Here is a 19,510-nt window from a genome sequence, read left to right on the forward strand (position 1 = left end):
AAGTTTGGGGAATCACCTGCATAGAGATGAGAGCTGACATCATGGAAATGGGTAAGAAAGAATAGAAAAAGCATAGAAAATGAAAAGACAGATTATTCCACATGAGAGATGTAACTGTGATGGTAATAAAGTCTTTTCAGACTACAGCTTTCAGCTAAAGTACATCAAGTACCACTATAATAGTAATTTGGATCCACACATATTTCTAAAAAGCATGTTTTTTTCCGGTTAAAAATTATGTCCACTGTAAACACAATGTATATATAACTCTACATCCTTTTTACCATCTGGTTATATATCATCCATTTTCCTATTAGGATATTATGTTTTTCTTATCAATTAATGTAATAATATCAACGTATTTGCTTTTGTTGTAAATATTTTACTGTGTACCCTGAAGTACAACATCCAGATGGTGTAAACCTAGAACTTGTTGCCTAAGCTTTAAGCTTTGTAAATTCAAAATTAACAGAAGGCACGTATACATAGAGTTTGTATTTTTTCACAAACTTCTTACAGGCAGAGAAGACATAGTGATAGTTCCCAAATTTTGGTTATGATCCTTAGGGATGCCTAAGTCCCTTTTAGAGACTACATGAAACCGAAATGATTTACATGAAAAGACGTTAATTGTCTTTTTCACTGTTACTCTCTCATGAGTGTATAGTGGGGTTTTCCAGAGGCTAACTGATACGTTATTTCCCAACAGATTGAATCTATAAACAGATATGAGAATCCAGCTGTCTGCTAATAAACTAGACATTAAAGGGATCTGCAAAATTTTAAAGCAATGTCACTCTTCTTACGAAAGTTTTTTCTTATTTGGGAAGATAGTTTAATTTAAAATATTTATATTTAAAGTAATTTTAAAATGAATACGTCTTTTAAAATTTCTCAGTCTTAATTTTTAACAAAAAACCCAGTGATTATTATTTTCTTATAAACCAAATAAGCGAGAGCTTTTTGGGATCCTCACTACATTTAATAGTGTAAAGGTCATGAGACCAAAAAATCTGAGAATCGTTGAATTATAGCCTTCAAAGGAAAAAGAGCAGCCCAAACAGGCAGCGATGGTCCTCCACAGCCTTTCGAATTTTTTCCTCCTCTTCCTTCCAAAATGTAAGCAGCACTAAATGTTTTCAAGTTCAAAGAATACATGTTAAGAAACATTTTCACACTTTAATTTCTAAAATCAGTTACCACCACCTAGTGTTACAACTAGATACTACATCATCTATTTCCTTAGAATTGTAAACAAATGTCTAGAATAGTATATTTATAATATCATGCTACTAAATATAGCAAATTAGCTGTTCATAATTCTTGAATAATGAATTGTTCAGATTAGGTCAGTAATCACATGTTTAGGTATGTTGTTTGAATGGTAGCATTTTAAAAATGTGTTAACTCCTATTTCCTTAAACAGGACATGTACTTATAATTTTTATCTTCTTTTGATAGCTAAAGTGCATCATTAAGAATATTTATTGTACAAAGTTGTAATTATAGTGAGGATATACTATCCTCATATTAAAACTTACAGAATTTAGTTATAAGAGACTTCATAAGTCTCAAAGAAGTCTGCTTACATTTGCAGAAAGTTCTAATAATTAAGTCATTACATTTCAGAATTTTCTGTCTAACTTCGTTTTCTTACCCTAGCATTTAAGACTAATCATGGTGATCATCTACCAACCTTGCCATTCAGTCAGTGGCACTGTACCTAAATGCAGAGTTTTGTATTCCTGAGTTCGCTTCTCTATAGCCTTCTCCTCCACTCCCAACTATCACTTCTCACTACTGTCAGGGTGTCTACAGAAGTCCTTCTTGGGCCTTTCAAACTTGACGCTGACTTGGAAAGCAGATAACTGCACTACATTTATTTAACAAACATGCTCTGGGTGCCGAGTATGCAAACGAACAATGCTAAGCACAGTGTAGGAGTACAAAGGTACCACTGGGAATATGAAGACGAAGAAGCAAAGAGCCTCTCTGCAAACCATGTATCTGATGAGGGGTTAATATCCACAATATATAAGGAACTCCTACAACTCAGCTGCAAAAGACCAAACAACCCAGAAAGCAAAACAAGACGCCAAAACAAAAAGTCTGGGCAAAGGACTTAGACATTTCTCTAAAGAATACATAAAATGGCCAACGGTATATGGAAAGATGCTGAACATCACTGATCATCAGAGACGTGCAAACTGAAACCACAAGGTCAGGCTAACCACCCTCAAGAACACAAAAGATAAATGCCGGCGAGGGTGTGTAGAATCTGAATCCTTGTACACTGCTGGTGGGGATCTGAAATGGAAAACAGGATGGAGGTTCCTCAAAATAATTAAAAATAGAACCACCATATGATCCAACAGTTCCACTTCGGTGTATTTAGCCCAAAAGAATGAAATCAGGATCGCAAAGAGATATCTGCATTCCCATGCTCACTGCAGCGCTGTTCACAATAGCTGAGAAACTGAAACAACCGAAGTGTCTAGAAAATAATGAATGGGTAAAGAAACTGTGCAATATCCATACAATGGAATATTATTCAGGCTTACAAAAGAAGGGACTCTTATTATATGTGCACATGTATGAACCTCGAGGACCTTATGCTAAGCGACATATGCCAGTCACAGAAGGAGAAATACTGCATGATTCCACTTGGATGAGGTTTCTAACATAGTCAAACTCCTAGAAGCTGAGAGTACAAGGGTGGTTTTGCCAGGAGCTGGGAGGAGGAGATGGGGTGGGGAACTGCTGTTCCACAGACAGAGACTTTCTGTGATGTAAGACGAATAAGTCGTAAATATCTGCTACACAATCTTGTACCTACAGTTAATACCATACTTAAAAATTCGTTACAGGATAGATCTCATGTTAAATGTTCTTACTACAGTTAAAAAAATTCAACCCCTCCACCCCCTCCAAAAACACCAAAGTAGAATGTGGTAAGTGCCATGAAGGCAAAGTGCTCACAGGCAGGATGGATGACCTGCAGCTGTGGGAATCAGGAAGTGCCCCGGGGAAGGGAGGGCACACGAAGTGCGAGCTGAAGGACTGGACAGGCACAGATGCGAGGGATACAGGTCTTCAGGCACAGGCAGCGGCATGAACAAAGAAATGAAAGCAAGTAGCAAGATTCTGTTCAAGCACAGGTTCATGATGGCTGAAAACTTAAGCTGGGGTGAGATTATGTAGGGTCCTCGAGTAAGTAAGGTAAAGAATCTATAGTTAAAAATACGGAGAAAAAAAGGACTTGAAGGATGTTAGAATACCTAAAACAAAAAGCAATACAATACAGAAAAAGGCTTGGCTGTCTCACTTATAGGTAAAGGTACATGCCATCTGAGCCATAAACTTTGTGAAATCTATTTTTGAAGTGAGGAGCTTTTAAAAACCCCCTTATTAGCTGTCTGTCGAATTGCTGAGAAGTCAGGTTGCTAGAGAATTGGTGTCTAGCCAGGGTTGCCAGATCTAGCAAATAAAAACAAAGATGCCCAGTTAAATATAAATTTCAGATACAAAATATAATTTTTCAGTATAAGTATATTCCAAATACTGAACGGGACATACTTACACTAAAAATGATTGTTTATTTGAAATTCAAATTTAAATGGGGGTCCTGCATTTTGTCTGGCAACTTAGTTCCAGCTAACTTAATATATTTTTACAACTAATAGAATTTGGAGAAAAGGAGCACTTCTGACCTTTCCTCACATAAATTCTGATAAACCAAACACGTTTCAAATTTGTATAGCACCTGGCCACTAACTGCAATTTACATTAACTACTTAAAAATATGAAAATTTCAAAATGATCTTAATCTTCAGAGTTTAGATTCTCGTACTGTCTATGTATCTTGAGTCTATCAGCTTTCAATTAACTATGCCTGGAAGGACTGCCATAGTGATTTATATCAAAAGAAAAAAGAAACGAAGAATGTGGGTTTCTGATTTATAAGACCTGACTCTATTTCAATCCCATAAAATGAAGAAAACATTAAAATAAAAATAATCATCAAATAAACATACGAAAGCAATAAATGTACAATACATACAAAAAGAGAGGGTGTGCAAACGCTATGGGATTCGTTTACGAAAGAAAGGAGGCCATGGGAAGACTGATCTATGGGAAAATAAAATCAAAGAAAACCTCAGCTCAAAATACAGGCAACAGTAAAAATGTAGATATCTGGCAGGTTAATAGGGGCCAGACCACAAAAGGATTTTAAGACCCTGCTAAGAAGTTTGGATTTTATTTTAAGTGCATGGGGAAGCCAGCTATTGAATGGTTTTAAGTGAGAGAATATCATCATCTGATTTACTGTTTAAAATACCGGGCTAGTTACTGCGAAGGACTGAGGCGTGGGCAAGAATGAATTCAGTGATTAGTTCTACTGCAGTTTTATTTGTACTCTATGGCAGAAGCAAAAGCTAGTTTTAATAACTGAGGTAGAATAATGTACATGAATTCAAGAACTATATGATCAAAAATATATACTTTCATTTAAAGATATAAAAAACTATCTAGATGGGAAGACCTAATATTGTAAAGATGTCACTTCTCTAAAATAATACACAAATTTACTGTAAGCTCAAGCAAAATGTTTAGAGATTTCTTAAAACTAGAAATTAAGAAGCTGGAAAAGCATTTAATTGGAATAGATAGTATGGAAAAGACCATTATAAATTTGAAAAAGTACAATATTAGGGAACGTCCTAATAAATACCAAAGTGTATTATATAACTATGTAACAGTGTAGTTTTGGCATAAGAACTCACAAATAGATTAGTGGAGTAGAAGACTCCAAAATATGACTCATACCTATGGGAAAATCTGTTATTTGATAAAGCAGGTGTTTCGTATCTGTGGAGAACTGACTGGAATTAGGAAATTCTTTGGGAAAAAGTAAAAAGGTAGATCCCTACCTCATACCACTCATAAATAAATAACCAGATGGATTAACGAGCTAAACATTAAAAAAAAAATAACATCTACAAAAGCATTTGAAGAAAATACTAGAGAGTATTAGTTTTAATCTTGGGTAGGAGAAACATAAAACAGATACAAGGAAAAAATTTAAAAACAAAAGCCGTAACAGAAGAGATCAAATGATTTAATCTCATAAAAATGAAAAGCTTTGGTATATAAAAGATACCAGTGGCAAAGTTAAAGGAGACAGAGAAGGCTGAGAGAAAATATTTGCAACACAGATTTAACACACAAAGAACGAAGAATTTATAAAGCATCCCTAGAAATTGTAAATAAAAGAAAATAAATAACCTCTCCCCAAAAAATGCCAAAAAATAGAAAGAGACAATTCCCAGAAGAAACACTGAAAGTTGAGAAACATATGAAAAGATGGTCAACTGCAGCCTCACTAGGAATCAGAGAAACATGAATCAAAACAGGCTACCAGGTGTCAATAAACTGATGGACAAAATATTAAAGATGGAGAGCTCTGAGTGTTGGCCAGTATGCAGAAAAACAGGAACTCTCCTACATGCTGGAAGCATAAGTTTATACTTCTCTAGTTGGTAAAGCAAATTTTACAAGGTAATTTGGCATTATCTATCAAAGTTTAACAGGTGTTCCTTCAAAGGTTAAATAAACACAGAATTATCATATGACCCAGGATTTTCACTCCTGGGAAGATGCTAAAGAAAAATAAAAACATATTCTCACAAACATTTGTACATAAATGTTCCTAACCACATTACTCATCACAACCTTGTTTCCACTTGTCCTTGGGCCAAATGTCCATCAACTGATGAACGAAAAAAGAAAATGTGGTATAAAGCATACAATGAAATATTGTTCAATAAAATGGAGTGAAGTGCTGGTACATGCTAAAACATGGATGAACCTTGAAAACATTATGCTAAGTGAAATAAGCTGGTACGGAAGACCAGATATTAAAGACATGATTCTGTTACCAGAAATGTCCAGAACAGGCAAACCTACAGAGACAGGAAGCAGATTAATGGCTGCTAAGGGTTTTGGGGAAGTCACTGCTAATGGGTTCAAGGGGTATTGCGGAGATGATACAAACATTCTAAAATTGATGTGGTGATGGCTGCACAACTCTTAAGAACATAACTAAAACCAGTGACGTGTACATTTTAAATGGGAGATGTGTAAGGTATGTGAATTACATCTCAATAAATCCACTTAGTTAAAAACAAAAAACAAAAAACCCAGAAGCCTAAATTTTGTTAACATACGTTCTGCTTTTAGGAATCTATCCTACAGGAATACTTGAATTTGAACAGAGAGGTATATACAAAAATGTTCACTGCAGAATTGTTTGTAACAGCCAAAAATGGTAGTACCATCTAAACGTTCATAAAAAATAAACTAGGGGCAAAAGACAAACTGGGGAAAAAATGTTTACTACATATATGACAGATCAAGCATTGATATCCTGTATAAATAAAGGTGAGAAAACTGCCCATTTATCTTTCATTGAAACTTCCTGGCCTTTCCTGGATAAACGCGTAATGTCCATTTTCTTTCCCACTGCCAGATTGATGATTATTGCTAGGAAAAAGCCTAATTATAAGCTTTACTGGTTAGATCCACTCTAAATAATTCTATGTAACCTCATCTCAGCTCTTAATTCTGACTGCACGTTTAAAAACTTCTTTCATAATCCATCTTTATATTCCTTCTTACAGTAGTTGATTCAAACTCTTTCTCTCCTTTATATGCCTCTTTCTGTCCACTCATTCTCAGCAACTTCAAACTCTCAAGAGTTCTCCCAATTCAAATCTTGCATATTTCAAAATGCCTTTTTCTTTTCTCAACACATTCTTTCTTCCTGTTTTAGAAGAAGAAGAACTGTGCATCTTTCCAAGGTCACTGTTACTCTTGACTCCATTTACTCTCTCTCCTATTAAAAGCAGTTCCCTTTCTAACAAACAATTTAGGTGACTTCTATCCCTTAAAACTATACCTGTGTATACCATCTCTTGGCCTTATTTTGACCAGGCAGTGAACTCCTGTTTCCATCCTTTCACCAGCAAAATTTCCTTGCTTACACTGCTAAAATATTTACTCCCTATGATATGGCTTCTATCTCAATTGCTCTTTTAATTGCTAAATTCATAGCCTCCCCATAGCCCTCATTCGCCTTGATTGAGGGATACAGCACAGCTCATTCACTAACTCTGTGTCATGGACAAAAATCTTTGGATTAAATTCTCAATCTCAGCTTCCCTCCATAAATGAGGCAAATAACCACCTCTCAGGGCTACTGTGAAACTTAATAAAATAAACTTCTTCCACATCATCCTACGTATTTATTTTCACACTGAAGACTCTGTTAAGTATAGTTTAAGAGGCTGTATATCAAGATGATTAAGTATGCTGGTTGCAGGGAACCAGACTACTGTGGTTGAAATCCCAGCTCTGCTGTTTACTAAACTGTATGGATGAAGCAAGATACTTAATTCGGTGCCTTACTTTCCTTTATTCTATGACCTTCATAGAGTAGTTATAAGAACGAAGTGAGAAAATGGAAAAAAAAACAGACAGTCATTAAATACTAAGAACAGAGCTTGGCGTTCTTAAGATAATGTGTGTCACTGCTGCATAATGGGCGTTCTTAACAATCGTCAACAGTTGTAACTGCTCTTTAAAGAAAATGAAATACTGAGGAAAAGGATTGTTTTCTGTCACCAAAACATACACAGTGACTTAAAGCTGACTTCCCATGATGTTTCTTTCACGTGTTCATTTATTCATAAACTTTATTTGAAAACCTACTGGTTATTTGTACCTTACCCTCATCTGTCTAATTCATAGCTGAATTCTACAAATTCTACTTTCCTGTAGGCTCTTTCACAGAGGAAGAGTGGTCCAGGAGGAGAATGTACTACGGGGGACTGAGTGCAGGCCTTGGCTATGGTCAAAAGCTGTGTGTGCCTGCCGTTGGACACTGGGCGGATTACTAAATTATCTGAGCCTCAGTTTTCTTACCTGTATATATTGAGGTTGAGAAGATACATATTCAATACATACTGCTTAGCACAAGGTAACTAAATCCTAGTGGCTCTGTTTCTCTTCCTCTGCCATGCCTATTTCATCTCGTTACCTCCCAGCTGTCTTGACTATGTGCTATAGCTTTCGACTTGTCATCCCATCCCATTCCAATGCATTCTACAAGCTGACAGATTAGTGCTCTTATCTTGTGTCTTACGTTATTGCTCTGTTTAAATATCTTCAATGACTCTCTTCGTAACGTCTGCCAGCTAATGTTTAAACTTCTTCAAATCAAGACCCTCTGGGTTCTTACCCAGCCCTACGTTTGCCATCTTCCCTCCCACTGTCTCCTTCACAGAAGCCAATTCTCTTGTCTCCTCAAACCTGGCTGCACATTAAACTCATCTAAGGGTAATTTTAAAATGATCCATGTCCAGACCCCACTACCTAGAAATTCTAATTTGTTTATTTATTCTCAGCTGGGGCCTGAGCACTGACTTGCTCTTAGGCACCCTAAGTGATAACACAGGGTCGGGATTAAGATGCACTGCTCTAATCAGATTCATCTGTCTCCCTGTTCCTAGAGACACAACCTATATTTTTCCCTCTCTCTCATTCCACGTGGCCCCATTAAAAGGGTAACTCTTACTTTATGGCTCTCCACCTATCCCAAAGGTTTTCTCCTTCCCCTGAATTGTATAACACTTTATTTCAACATGCTTCATTTTACCTCGCACTATAGTTATTTGTGTGCATGTTCCTGTTTTCCTCTTTTGAGGGAAAGCCAAGTTCTTCCCATGGGCCAGCTGAGGCATTTTAGAAATTTAATCTTAGTCTTTACAATCTAACAACCCTCTGAGGAAGATATTACCTCCCTATTAGCCAAGAGAAGTAAAGCAGCTCGCCTAAAGATTTATAAAACTAGTAACTCTTTAATTATAATTTTTCTTTGTATATTACATATATCACAACCTCCTCCCATGTTGTCAGACAGAAAAATATCTAATAAATGCTGAATGAATGTATGGAATTTTATTTTAAGTTTGGTGACTGAAATCAGATTCAACCTTAAGTCAACATTCCTAACGATTAAGGGAAAATGCAAGAAATATACCCCGCCTATTTTCTTTTCCAAGATAATTATTTCAAAGTTATTGCTTAGTTTTGATATTTAAACTATACTTTTAAAAAAATCCACAGCAAGACAACAGCTTTGAAAGCTAATATTTCAAGAAACAGAAAAGGATGAATTAGTACACATCAAGAACCTAAACTGGAATAATTGACCAATATCCTGTAAAGGAAGTACACAGCATGAAGAAGAGCCTATGGGAGACTTGAGAGACTGACATGCCTTTAACCAGGAGGATTAAATACTTTCAGCTATCAATCAGAATGAGGGCTCAAGAATAGGATGGGTGATGGGCTCAATTACCAAAAAAAAAAAAAAAAAATAGAGCAAGATAACCTGGCTACTTTTTCTGTCAGTGAATTTTACCAGAAATCACCTAAATTAGGTTCTCATCCTAACCTCATCACTCAGATAATTTTGCATATATTATCTAACGTAGGAAGGAAGGGTAGCTCTTAAATTTCTTAAACAGTAAAATGAAGGGCTGGATTGTGTTAAGGTGCTTTTTAATTTTGAAATTCATTAATTTTTACTGATTTTTTTCCCCATAATATTGTATTCTTTCATGTTTCTGTTAACTATGAGTCTTTCTAAAATTTGAGAGAACTTCAAATTTAAGATCAAGATTCACTCATTTAAATGGGAGCAAAAAGCAGTAACTATTATTTTCTCAATCATAATCTTTGCTTCTGTCATTTGGTGACAGTTTTATCTAACTATAGAAGAAAAAATAAATTTCCCTGTGAACCATAGGAGCCATGATGCTTTCTGTTCTGTACCACATACTTCAAGAGGAGGTACACGGCAGTTACTCAGTAGAAATGAAAGCAGGGTGACTGAGTAAGAACAAACCAAAGGGAATCTCTTCGGGGCTGTGTGTCAGCCCTGCCTACTGGATGGCCTGGCCAAAGGGGTTTCATGCCAACATCCCTGGCAACAACATGAGGCTACAGGCAAGAAATGATGAAGGTCAGAAATGGAGGCGATGGTGGTTTAAAATGCTCGGATAACCTTAAATGTGCCCCACATTTTAAAGGAAATTACAAACATTAAAAGTAATACAGGAAAAAACCCACTAGTCTCTTAAAGCAAATATTTCAAATCACAATACTTGTAATTCTCAATTTCAAGCAAAATGCAACAGTGTTCCAGACTCACAGATACCACTGGATAAATATGTACTAACTTTACGTATACTAAGAGGACTATTTATTACTTTTTCTAAAGAAGTCCTACAATCCTAGTTTTATACTAGAGAAAACTAAAGGCTTGAGAAGTAACTTGACTCAAGTCATACACTTGGGATTTGAACCCAAGTTTGTCTGCCTCCAAAGTCTATGCTCTTCACGTTACAGCACCTTGAAAACTGTAAGGGATTCTCCTATAACAAAGCATTTATCTTAACCTCTAAGTAATGCAGAGCCACTAAACAGATTAATTAACCATCAACTGTATTCTAGTGAAATATTAATCATAAACGAGATAAACACAATGAAGAACATACTTACTCATTCCTGAGCATTCTCTATCACCGTCCCATACGTTAGAAACTGCGTGTCCCGTTAGAAGGAGGTTAATTAAACTTTGGCTATTAATAAAAATTAAAAAGTAATTAAAATATGAATACACTAATTTTCAAAACAAATGATTCCTAAGGTAAGGCATAAAATAATGACTTTTTACATTAAATTATATTGTTTAGAAAACCAAGTTAGAGAGAAACCTTATAGTTCTCATTTTATGTACTTTGCCGAACAACCACCTTGCTAAATGTGTCACTTGCTGTATCACCGCAATCGTATCCATTGTTCTACATGTGCATATAAACTTAACAACTTTATCCAAGACATCGTATTTAAATGGATGGAAAAAAAATGATACTTAGACTAACACTTTACTGAATATTTATAATCGCCTTAAAAAATACAGATGTAATTGTAAAATTTGTGTTTGATGGAAGATACGTGAATTTTAACCTCTGAGGCAGAAAGATCTCAAGAAAAGGACTTATGTTTTAGAGTGAGTTAACAATCGATCACTGTGTTATTAATTTTACTAGAAATAGCTATAAAGAGCTTGAGAGGGAGGGTATTCTCAGAGAAAAATAAATAAAAAATTTTTTTCACATTTACAAATAAGGGTATACTTATTTCTAAGTCGAAATGAGTAAATTTCATCTATTAGAAAATTTCAGGAACAGAATATTAAGCAGAATTTGTTAAAATATCCCCAGTGTCATCTTAAAACAAAATATTTCCTATAATAAATCCAATGCACACATAAACCTAAAGTGGAAATTAACACTTCACACCTAAAGCAAACACTGCATAAAGCATAAGACTGCTCAAGTTCATAGACTTTATGCTGCTAGCACTGACGGACAAAATTATCTGACCCAGTAGTGTTTTATCTTAGGTCAAGTCCCTAAAAACCGAAGTCCCTATGAGGAAATAATAGATTTTAGTTAATTACCTGCCATGTCCATACACAGGATCTATCAAAGGTTCACTTGAATCTTCAATTTCATTTTTTATGTTTTCAATGCCCTAAAGAAACCAAGAATTCATTGGCTTATTTTAAAAACTAAAAATGAAAATTATGGTAGTTTAAAAACTGATCAATTTATACTATACATTAATAAAACACAATTACTTAATTAACTTTTCTCCCAAAGAATTACCCAGATTTGAAATGGGGGGGGTGCATTTGAGATGATAATGGTGAGTAGTAGTCAGTCTAAGAATCTTTTATTTTCTTCCATGGGCTGTACATAAGAACACACGTAACAGATCCAGTGTTGGTATGTGGGTTAAAGGGGTAGAGAGAGAAAAAGAATGTTTAAGCTTCAAGAGGAGGGAGGAGAAAATTATTGTATCTGAAAGTTAACACTCACTTAACTTCAGGTGAAACTGTATTCAAACCTAATATACCTGCTAAGGCGTCTGATGTATTTTCTTAGATCATTAAAAAAACTTACTGGCACTAAATACATACACACATGAATGCTAATAAAGATATGAATTTAAATACACAAAAGGTATATCTGGTACATAAGAAGATGGAAGGTTTGCTTCTGATTGTGTGTTCTTACATATTGGTAATTCAAACGTGCACTGACAAAATGAAATGTAGACTAGGGGGGCAGGAAGCTTCCTATTTTTCCTGAAAGCCAATTTTCAGATATTTTTAACCCCCCAAAAGAGCATCCAAATCCCTGAAGTCTAGATACTGGATAAGTACAAGAAGAGCTAGGCATTTTAACTCCATCAATTCCAAAATGACAAAGATAAACTGCCATTCATTGTGCTATTCACCTAACTTTAACCTTTGGTTCTATCTGATAACAGGCCATTTCTAAGAATTAAAGAGATGATAATCAATAATCAAAATAGTAATGATTGTGTAAATATTACAGAAGGATACAAAAAAGTGTGAGATCTTGCACTGGCCTTCTTTGTATACAACTACACAAAACAGACTATGATACAGCCATGATGAATAATACGAACAAATGACATAATCACTGGGGAGAAAGGGCTCATCATTTTAAAGACCAGCTCAAGGAGAACAACTAGACATGATGGTTTTATTGGCTGTAAAGGACAAGGGACAGAGGAGGCATCAAAATTTTTGAGCATAAAAAATTGGGAGAATACTGAACGGTCACGATGAACTCATAAGAAACCAGTCATCTTAGATACCTCCATGACTGCCGTTCCCCAACTGCTAATGAACTACCAAGTACTTTAAGTTCTTTCTCTTAAATATTCTCCTAAATGTGTTGAAATTTCTAAGTTTAAAACATGCTCCTTTCCTTTTCCATGGTCACTGCTCTGGCTTAGGTTCACCTATTTCAGTAACTACTTTTCCATTTTTTCCTGACTCTAGTCTTGTACTCCACACACCAACGCCCTCCAGTACAACTCTGATACCAATTTAAAGAATCTTTTATCAACAAAAAGATCTCATTACCCCATTGTTCACAATTTTTGTTTTGTTCTAAGTTTGGCCACATGAAAGGAAATCTTAAGTATTTCTGCACAGTATACAAGGATCTTCATATTCTGAGTCTTTTCTACGTAAATGCCCAGTCTCATCTTCCACAATTGCCTTTCTGGTATATTATGCTACACTAATACTGAACTACTTAGAGTTTCCCAAATGTGTGTTATATCCCCAATTATAAAGGCATAATCGTATGCCTTTATACTTGCAGTTCCTACAGCTTGGAATATCTTCCCACAGCAATTCCGTCCAGAAAACTTCTCCTCATCCATCAAATGATCCCTACAATACAAGGTCTGCCCTTGACCTCACCAAATGAACTTTGGCATCCCTTCACCTATTTCCCACCATGCTTTGTGCATGCAACAAACAAATAACACCAAAACACACTGCCATGATGGAAGTAACTGTTAATGTGCCCACTTTTTTTTGTTTGTTTACAACACTGAAGAGGAATGATTTAAAAAAACTGTATCCCATATTATAAGTTTAGTTCCTAGCACAGAGTCAATGCCCAATAAATATTTGTCAAATGAATGAAGTCTGATTTCAGATACAGCAAATCTAGCAGTCTAACTGAGACTTAACAGGCTGCTAGAGATGTGAGGTTGGCATTTGGGGAAAAGGGTAGGACTGGAAGTGTTCGTGTTGGAATTAACCACATAAAGGTAAGCTGAGAAAATAAAAGAGGTAAACAACAGGAAAAGATGGAAATGAAGCTATAAGCAAAAATGTAATTATGAGGCATTACAGAAAGAGAACTAGTGATGTATCAGGTAAGTTAAGAAGGGAGTGGGGTTTAGAAAGAGCTTCCAGAAGGGGTTAAGGGGTCAAGTGCCAGAAACTGCTAATATTAAAGAAAATAAAATTCCAAAGAACTGACTGTTCTTCATAATTAGAACATTACTGATAATCTCCGCAGTCCAGAAGATCATGGGTGAAAGCTGGAAAGTGGTTAAGTAACAGATGAGTGAAGAAAGAGAAGTCAATTCTTCATTATCAGCATAAGAGATTTTAATTCTGAGATTTAGAAACAACATGAAGAATAAAATTTCTCTTCACCTCAGGAAAAATACTAAACTCAAACTAATAAAAAACAGAAGAAGTATCTTCTTCAACAAACCTTTGTCAGTAACACAGAATACAGAAAAAGCAATACTCCAAATTTGTTTCCCCACACTGAATACTGGTCCAAGACAGCATCTTTTAATTCTGATAAACTTCTGAATGATCTTTTTCTGGGGAGGGGGAAAAGAATTAAGTATTAACAACATGATGAGACTGACTACATTCATAAATAGGAAAAATTTTTAATTGTCTTCTACATTAAAATGCATACATACAAATAGGAGATTTTTGTAAGCATCAAATTTTCAAATACAGATTTAGCCATTAAAGGCAAAAGCTACTGCTGACAACTGTCACTATCTATAATAGATACCATTAAAATAGAATGCCTACGTAGTAGGGACCTCTTCATCTCTTAGGCGAACTGTCTGGCAACAACTTCTTCAATGATCATACAGTTATTTAAGGAATGAGGTGGCCATCTTCTAGGATACGGTTAAGAACAAAGAAAACTTGACTTTTTAAAGCCTGAAAATTATTTAACAAATATCTGAACACCAAAGATAAGGTGTACATTTGTGGCTTCTGTTAACATAATGTTATATTTCAAATCAAACGCCACCCGTAATTCTATCAACATAGTTATCCCTTACCTTTTATTTTATAACAAAAAATTTAAATACTCTGATGAAAATATGGCGCTTTTAATGAAAATTATAGAAAGCGTATTTTGGCAAACAATAAATAATAATGCAAATATTTATCACACTTGAAATCTTTATATTCAGTCAGACAGAAACATTAAGCTAAAATGATTTTTTCATTATAATGATGAAAAAGCTTTTAATGTTATGAAAGGGTATATTTCCATAGTTAATTTGGGAATCAGAATATTTTAAGTACACATTTACAAATTATTTTTTTTTGAAATCGGAAAACAAATTAATCCTCAAGCATACAAATCTAACTACCTTTCCACAGTACGAACAGACTTAAAATGGCAATGTGTCCAGAAGGTAAGTATTTTAAATGTTCCAACGTTACTTACTGAATTAATGCATGAAATCGCTCAAAGCCAAGCTCTTCGACAGCCAAGGCAGCTATACATAAAAGACACTTTTCAGCACTACACATGGCAAATAAATGACACAAGATACACACAGCAGGCTGTAAATACTTTCAAGCAATTAAGTTTCCCTCTTTCCTTACTCCCTTAAAGTTCTCAGTTTATTTTCAACTTTACTGTAACATAAATTTACACTTCAACATCTTAGTTACCATGATTATAACTAAAATGGATTTAATACTGAGGATGGAGAAGGGTGATTAAATAATAAACATTTCTTTTTTAATTCAGTTGTGCTGAAATCGTTAAAATATGAGAAATTACTGACAATCATAGTGCTTCACACATAGCTGTAATGTGTCCTGCGCTTTAAATAATCTTTCAATTCATAGCGCCAAGTAAAATCCTCATAGCTAACCTTCCTCCTACATAATATAAAATCTTTAGGCTTGATGCTTAATTATTAAACAGATGTATATAAAAAGGCAGAGCACTTTGAAAGTACACAGGTTCAACGACAGCTATAAGTTTGTTTCCGCATTTATTTGTATAACTGTTGGGAAGTTTTCAGTAACTTATTTAGATTACGTTTATTAATACAGTACAATTATAAGTTTTTAAGAAATCAAAGGTAAAGTTTACTTAACACTTTTCTAAGTGCCAGGCCCCTTTCTAAATGCTCTACGGGCCTTAACCTCATTTAATCCTCAAACAACCCTATTACCCCATTTTACAGAGGAGGAACCTGAAGCCCACAGAAGAATCCTCCCAAGAGCACAAAGCAATAAACAGCAGAGCTGAGATCCGAACCCAGATAGTCTCAGCTGCCCAAAGATGAAGTCTTTAAAGATATCCTACACGGATCAAAATGCCTACTCTCATTTATCACAATGAACAATTTCATATATATTTTATACAGTAAATCTTGGTACTTTCAAATATTAATTCTCACTAGAGAACTGAATTGATTCGTTATGAAATCAAAATTAAAATTTTGATTTACAATGTAAAATGTCACATTATTCTAGCCTTCCAAAGTCCAGTTTTAATTTTCAAATGTTTCAAATTACTTTTTTAAATCTTTAAAAGTCCAAAAGGATTAATTTAAATAATCTTTTGATTTGTGTGTGGGAAACAAACTGAAATTGAACCTGAATATTCACTACTGCAAACGAGTGTGCATTACCAAAAGCCAAAACTACACACCACACAAGCCAATGAAATTAACGTTTGTACAGAATGTAATACTGACAAGGAGGAAAACAGTTCATGTTTAAAATTTCAGGATAAAATAAAAATTCTACCTAATCTTTGCCAAACTGTAATTGTTCTGCAGTGCCTGATTATCTGAATCATTTTCCTGGGTATATACCATGAAAGTTGACATCAAGATAGTGATTTAGAGAAAAGAGGCAAGCAAAATAAAAAGCTTAGCAGGCAGGATGGTGGAAAAATATAACACAAGAAAAAGAACAGAGCTGGGAATAAAGGAAGGAACAGGTAAAACAGATTGTTATATGGAATAAAATTTTTAATATAAGTTCATTTAATTGTCAACATCTAAGGTGAATTTTCAAATTTTCAGTTACCAAAACTTTTCAAATTTATACCACATTAAAAACGAATATAAAATACAGTTTCATTTCATGTCCATTTTTAAAATGAGACAAAGTAAATTGGAAAATTACTGACCTATGTTTTTTGGAGGGGAATTCAATATAATATGCCCACCTAAATTAATTACTGAAGTGCCAAAGTTAATGAATCATGAGGCCATTTAACCTAAAGCTATGTAACCTCTCAACACAGAAATGTACAGCGCATCCCAGGGAGCACACAGTATACTAAGATACTAATGAAAAATGTTACAAGAAAAGATCTTACTATTTTCTTACAAATTAATACGCAGACCAGTTTTAAGCGCATATTCTTTAAAACCACTTCTAACTAGTTCAATTATTCCTATTAAAATTTTAGTATCTTAAACAACACTTTTAACCATGCTTACATGCAAGCCAGTAAAACCTGGAAAGTATTTTAAAACCAGTGTCAATGACACATTTTTTGACTATCAACCTTGTGAATACTTTCCACTTGTTTTCTTCAATTGTCATTATCAACTCTAAAAATATATTAAATTCTCTTTGAAAGGCTATGTTTGAAAGGCCTGAAAAGGAAATGCCATTCAACTGTTTAAATTTTAAAAATTCTTCCTTGCAAATGTACTATTAGTAGAACCTGCCACTGTAACTGCAAAGGTGAGAGAGAGAAGGCGCTGGCATCACAGAGATGGTTCAGCTCAAGGAGGCAATGTGCCTCACAATCCCACCAGGAAAGCCAGGTGTGCGTCTCAAGCAACTGAAATCTACTTTCTAGAAACTGGGTGTCTCGTTTCTCTAAAAACAAGTTCCGCAGAGATGACAGTTAATGGATTGCACCACAGGTAGATTAAGTCACTTATTCAATATAAGCACCTGGAACTACCAATTATCAAAAGCAACCTACTGGCAAGTTAATTCCTGCAAAGAAAACCAGAAAAGCAACTCTTTTTATCTAGTTTCTGTACCATCAGAAGTCTCCATTTTACTAGCTCATTTTGGCAGTTTTTAGGTCAACTATGTAAGAATTTTCAAATACTGAAGACCATAGAATTCTTGTGAATGAGAACAGCTGTTATTTAATTTATCTTAAAGAGAAATCTTCAAAGTATGAAAAACTTAAATGAATGCAAAATTAAAACTCATAATTAAAACTATCTTAAAATAATTCATCCATAGTAACCATGTCCAAAAAGTTCAGGAGGAAAAGAAACAACATGTAGTGAAGAAAAACGTCCCCTTCTTTGCTTTAGGAAACAACTAAAGATATTTAAGACATTTTCTAACGTTAAAAAAAAAAAAATCTCCTTTTTCCCCAATACCAGAGAAAACATTAAGGTATTTGAAATGAAAGAATATAGAAACATGTTATTTAAGCTTTCTAAACGAGAGTTCCAGAGCTCAAAAGTGATTGTCATCAAGCAGAAGTTAACTAGAAATTTTACCTAAGTTTATTTTTAGAGATGTATTTCCTGTTTTTTCAAAAATGAAAGAAAAAATAAACAATGTAACATCCTCTAGTTAATTAAAATAATCAAAAGGGAAATGAAAAATACTAACAAAGCTCATGAATTAAGCTTAGGCTAAAAAAGAGACCTTATAAAATGTTTAAAGCTTTTTTCCTTTAAAATTTTCAATAGTTTTATTTAAACAAACATACAAGAAATTACTTCAGGAAATCGAAGTGTATCTTACAAGAATGGTCCACTTGGCAACTAGACTGTGCAGGACTCCCAGGAAGACCAGCAGTCTCCTCAGCCGTCTTTCCTCTTAACCATGAAGCCAAGCAGTACGGTCCAGAGTCGCTACAACAAGCACTTTCTAAAATAGCACATAAGGTGTGACAAAGGAGTTCCTTCCGCTCTCCCTCTAAAAATAACCAAAGGGTAAGTTATAACGGTTGTCTGTAGGGAAAAAAAATCCTGTCATAAATAACAATATTAAGAATGCATTAATTTAATGGTGAAAATCAAGCATTTTTAGTGGAGGAAAAATCCATAAACCACTGATCTTAAACTACAGTTCAGAAAAATGTGCTTGAGGGTTAAAATGTCACCTCTGTTAAATATTTCCATTAATGAGAAAAAGAATCCTGGAAAATGCAGAATTAAACATAAGGAGAAAGAATATGCTACGTGGAATAACCTGATACTGATCGTCCCTTTCTTAGGCTGCAAATGGAGCCTTTCAGCCATGAGGATTCCTTTACTGTAGAACCAGGCCAGCGTATGGGCCTGCTGAGACCTCTGTTTTTCCCCATTTCCGAATTACTCTAACGTCTTTAATCTCCCAGTCCCACAGGGGTAAGGATAATAAGAGAACACACCGTCAGCACACACAATACCACCATCCGTTACATTAGCAGAGGCCACAGCGCTTATGCTGCATAATACAGAAACCACCGATACTGTATTGCAGCGATTTGAGCATTAGACATTTACAGAAAATAGCACAAATGCACAATTTCTTCCTGAACCTTAGCCACCCTCCCCCTTTCAAGAAGTATTAATCTTCAGAAGTAGTACCATTTTCTGAAACTTTCAAACAAAGGGGATAAGACGTATACACATCCTATGTAAAATTTTATGCCGAAACAAGCTTTCTCTCTCTCCTAATTAAAAGTTCTTTAAAGACAGGAACTGTGCCATTCACCCT

At 34.8% G+C, this 19,510-nt stretch overlaps 1 protein-coding gene across 1 annotated transcript in view; it reads right to left on the minus strand.

Annotated features, from left to right (window-relative positions):
* Positions 1–19,510, minus strand: part of MINDY3 (MINDY lysine 48 deubiquitinase 3) — a 94,846-nt gene that overhangs the window by 58,815 nt on the left and 16,521 nt on the right. Inside the window, exons 4-8 of the mRNA XM_065871856.1 lie at positions 18,551–18,724; positions 15,240–15,291; positions 14,247–14,361; positions 11,591–11,664; positions 10,627–10,706 (exon numbers count right to left, since the gene is read on the minus strand). Coding sequence (XP_065727928.1) covers positions 10,627–10,706; positions 11,591–11,664; positions 14,247–14,361; positions 15,240–15,291; positions 18,551–18,724 — 495 coding nt within the window. The remainder of the gene's footprint in view (positions 1–10,626; positions 10,707–11,590; positions 11,665–14,246; positions 14,362–15,239; positions 15,292–18,550; positions 18,725–19,510) is intronic.

The sequence above is a fragment of the Phocoena phocoena genome, chromosome 2 (assembly GCF_963924675.1).
Source record: "Phocoena phocoena chromosome 2, mPhoPho1.1, whole genome shotgun sequence".
In the NCBI taxonomy this organism is placed as follows: domain Eukaryota; kingdom Metazoa; phylum Chordata; class Mammalia; order Artiodactyla; family Phocoenidae; genus Phocoena; species Phocoena phocoena.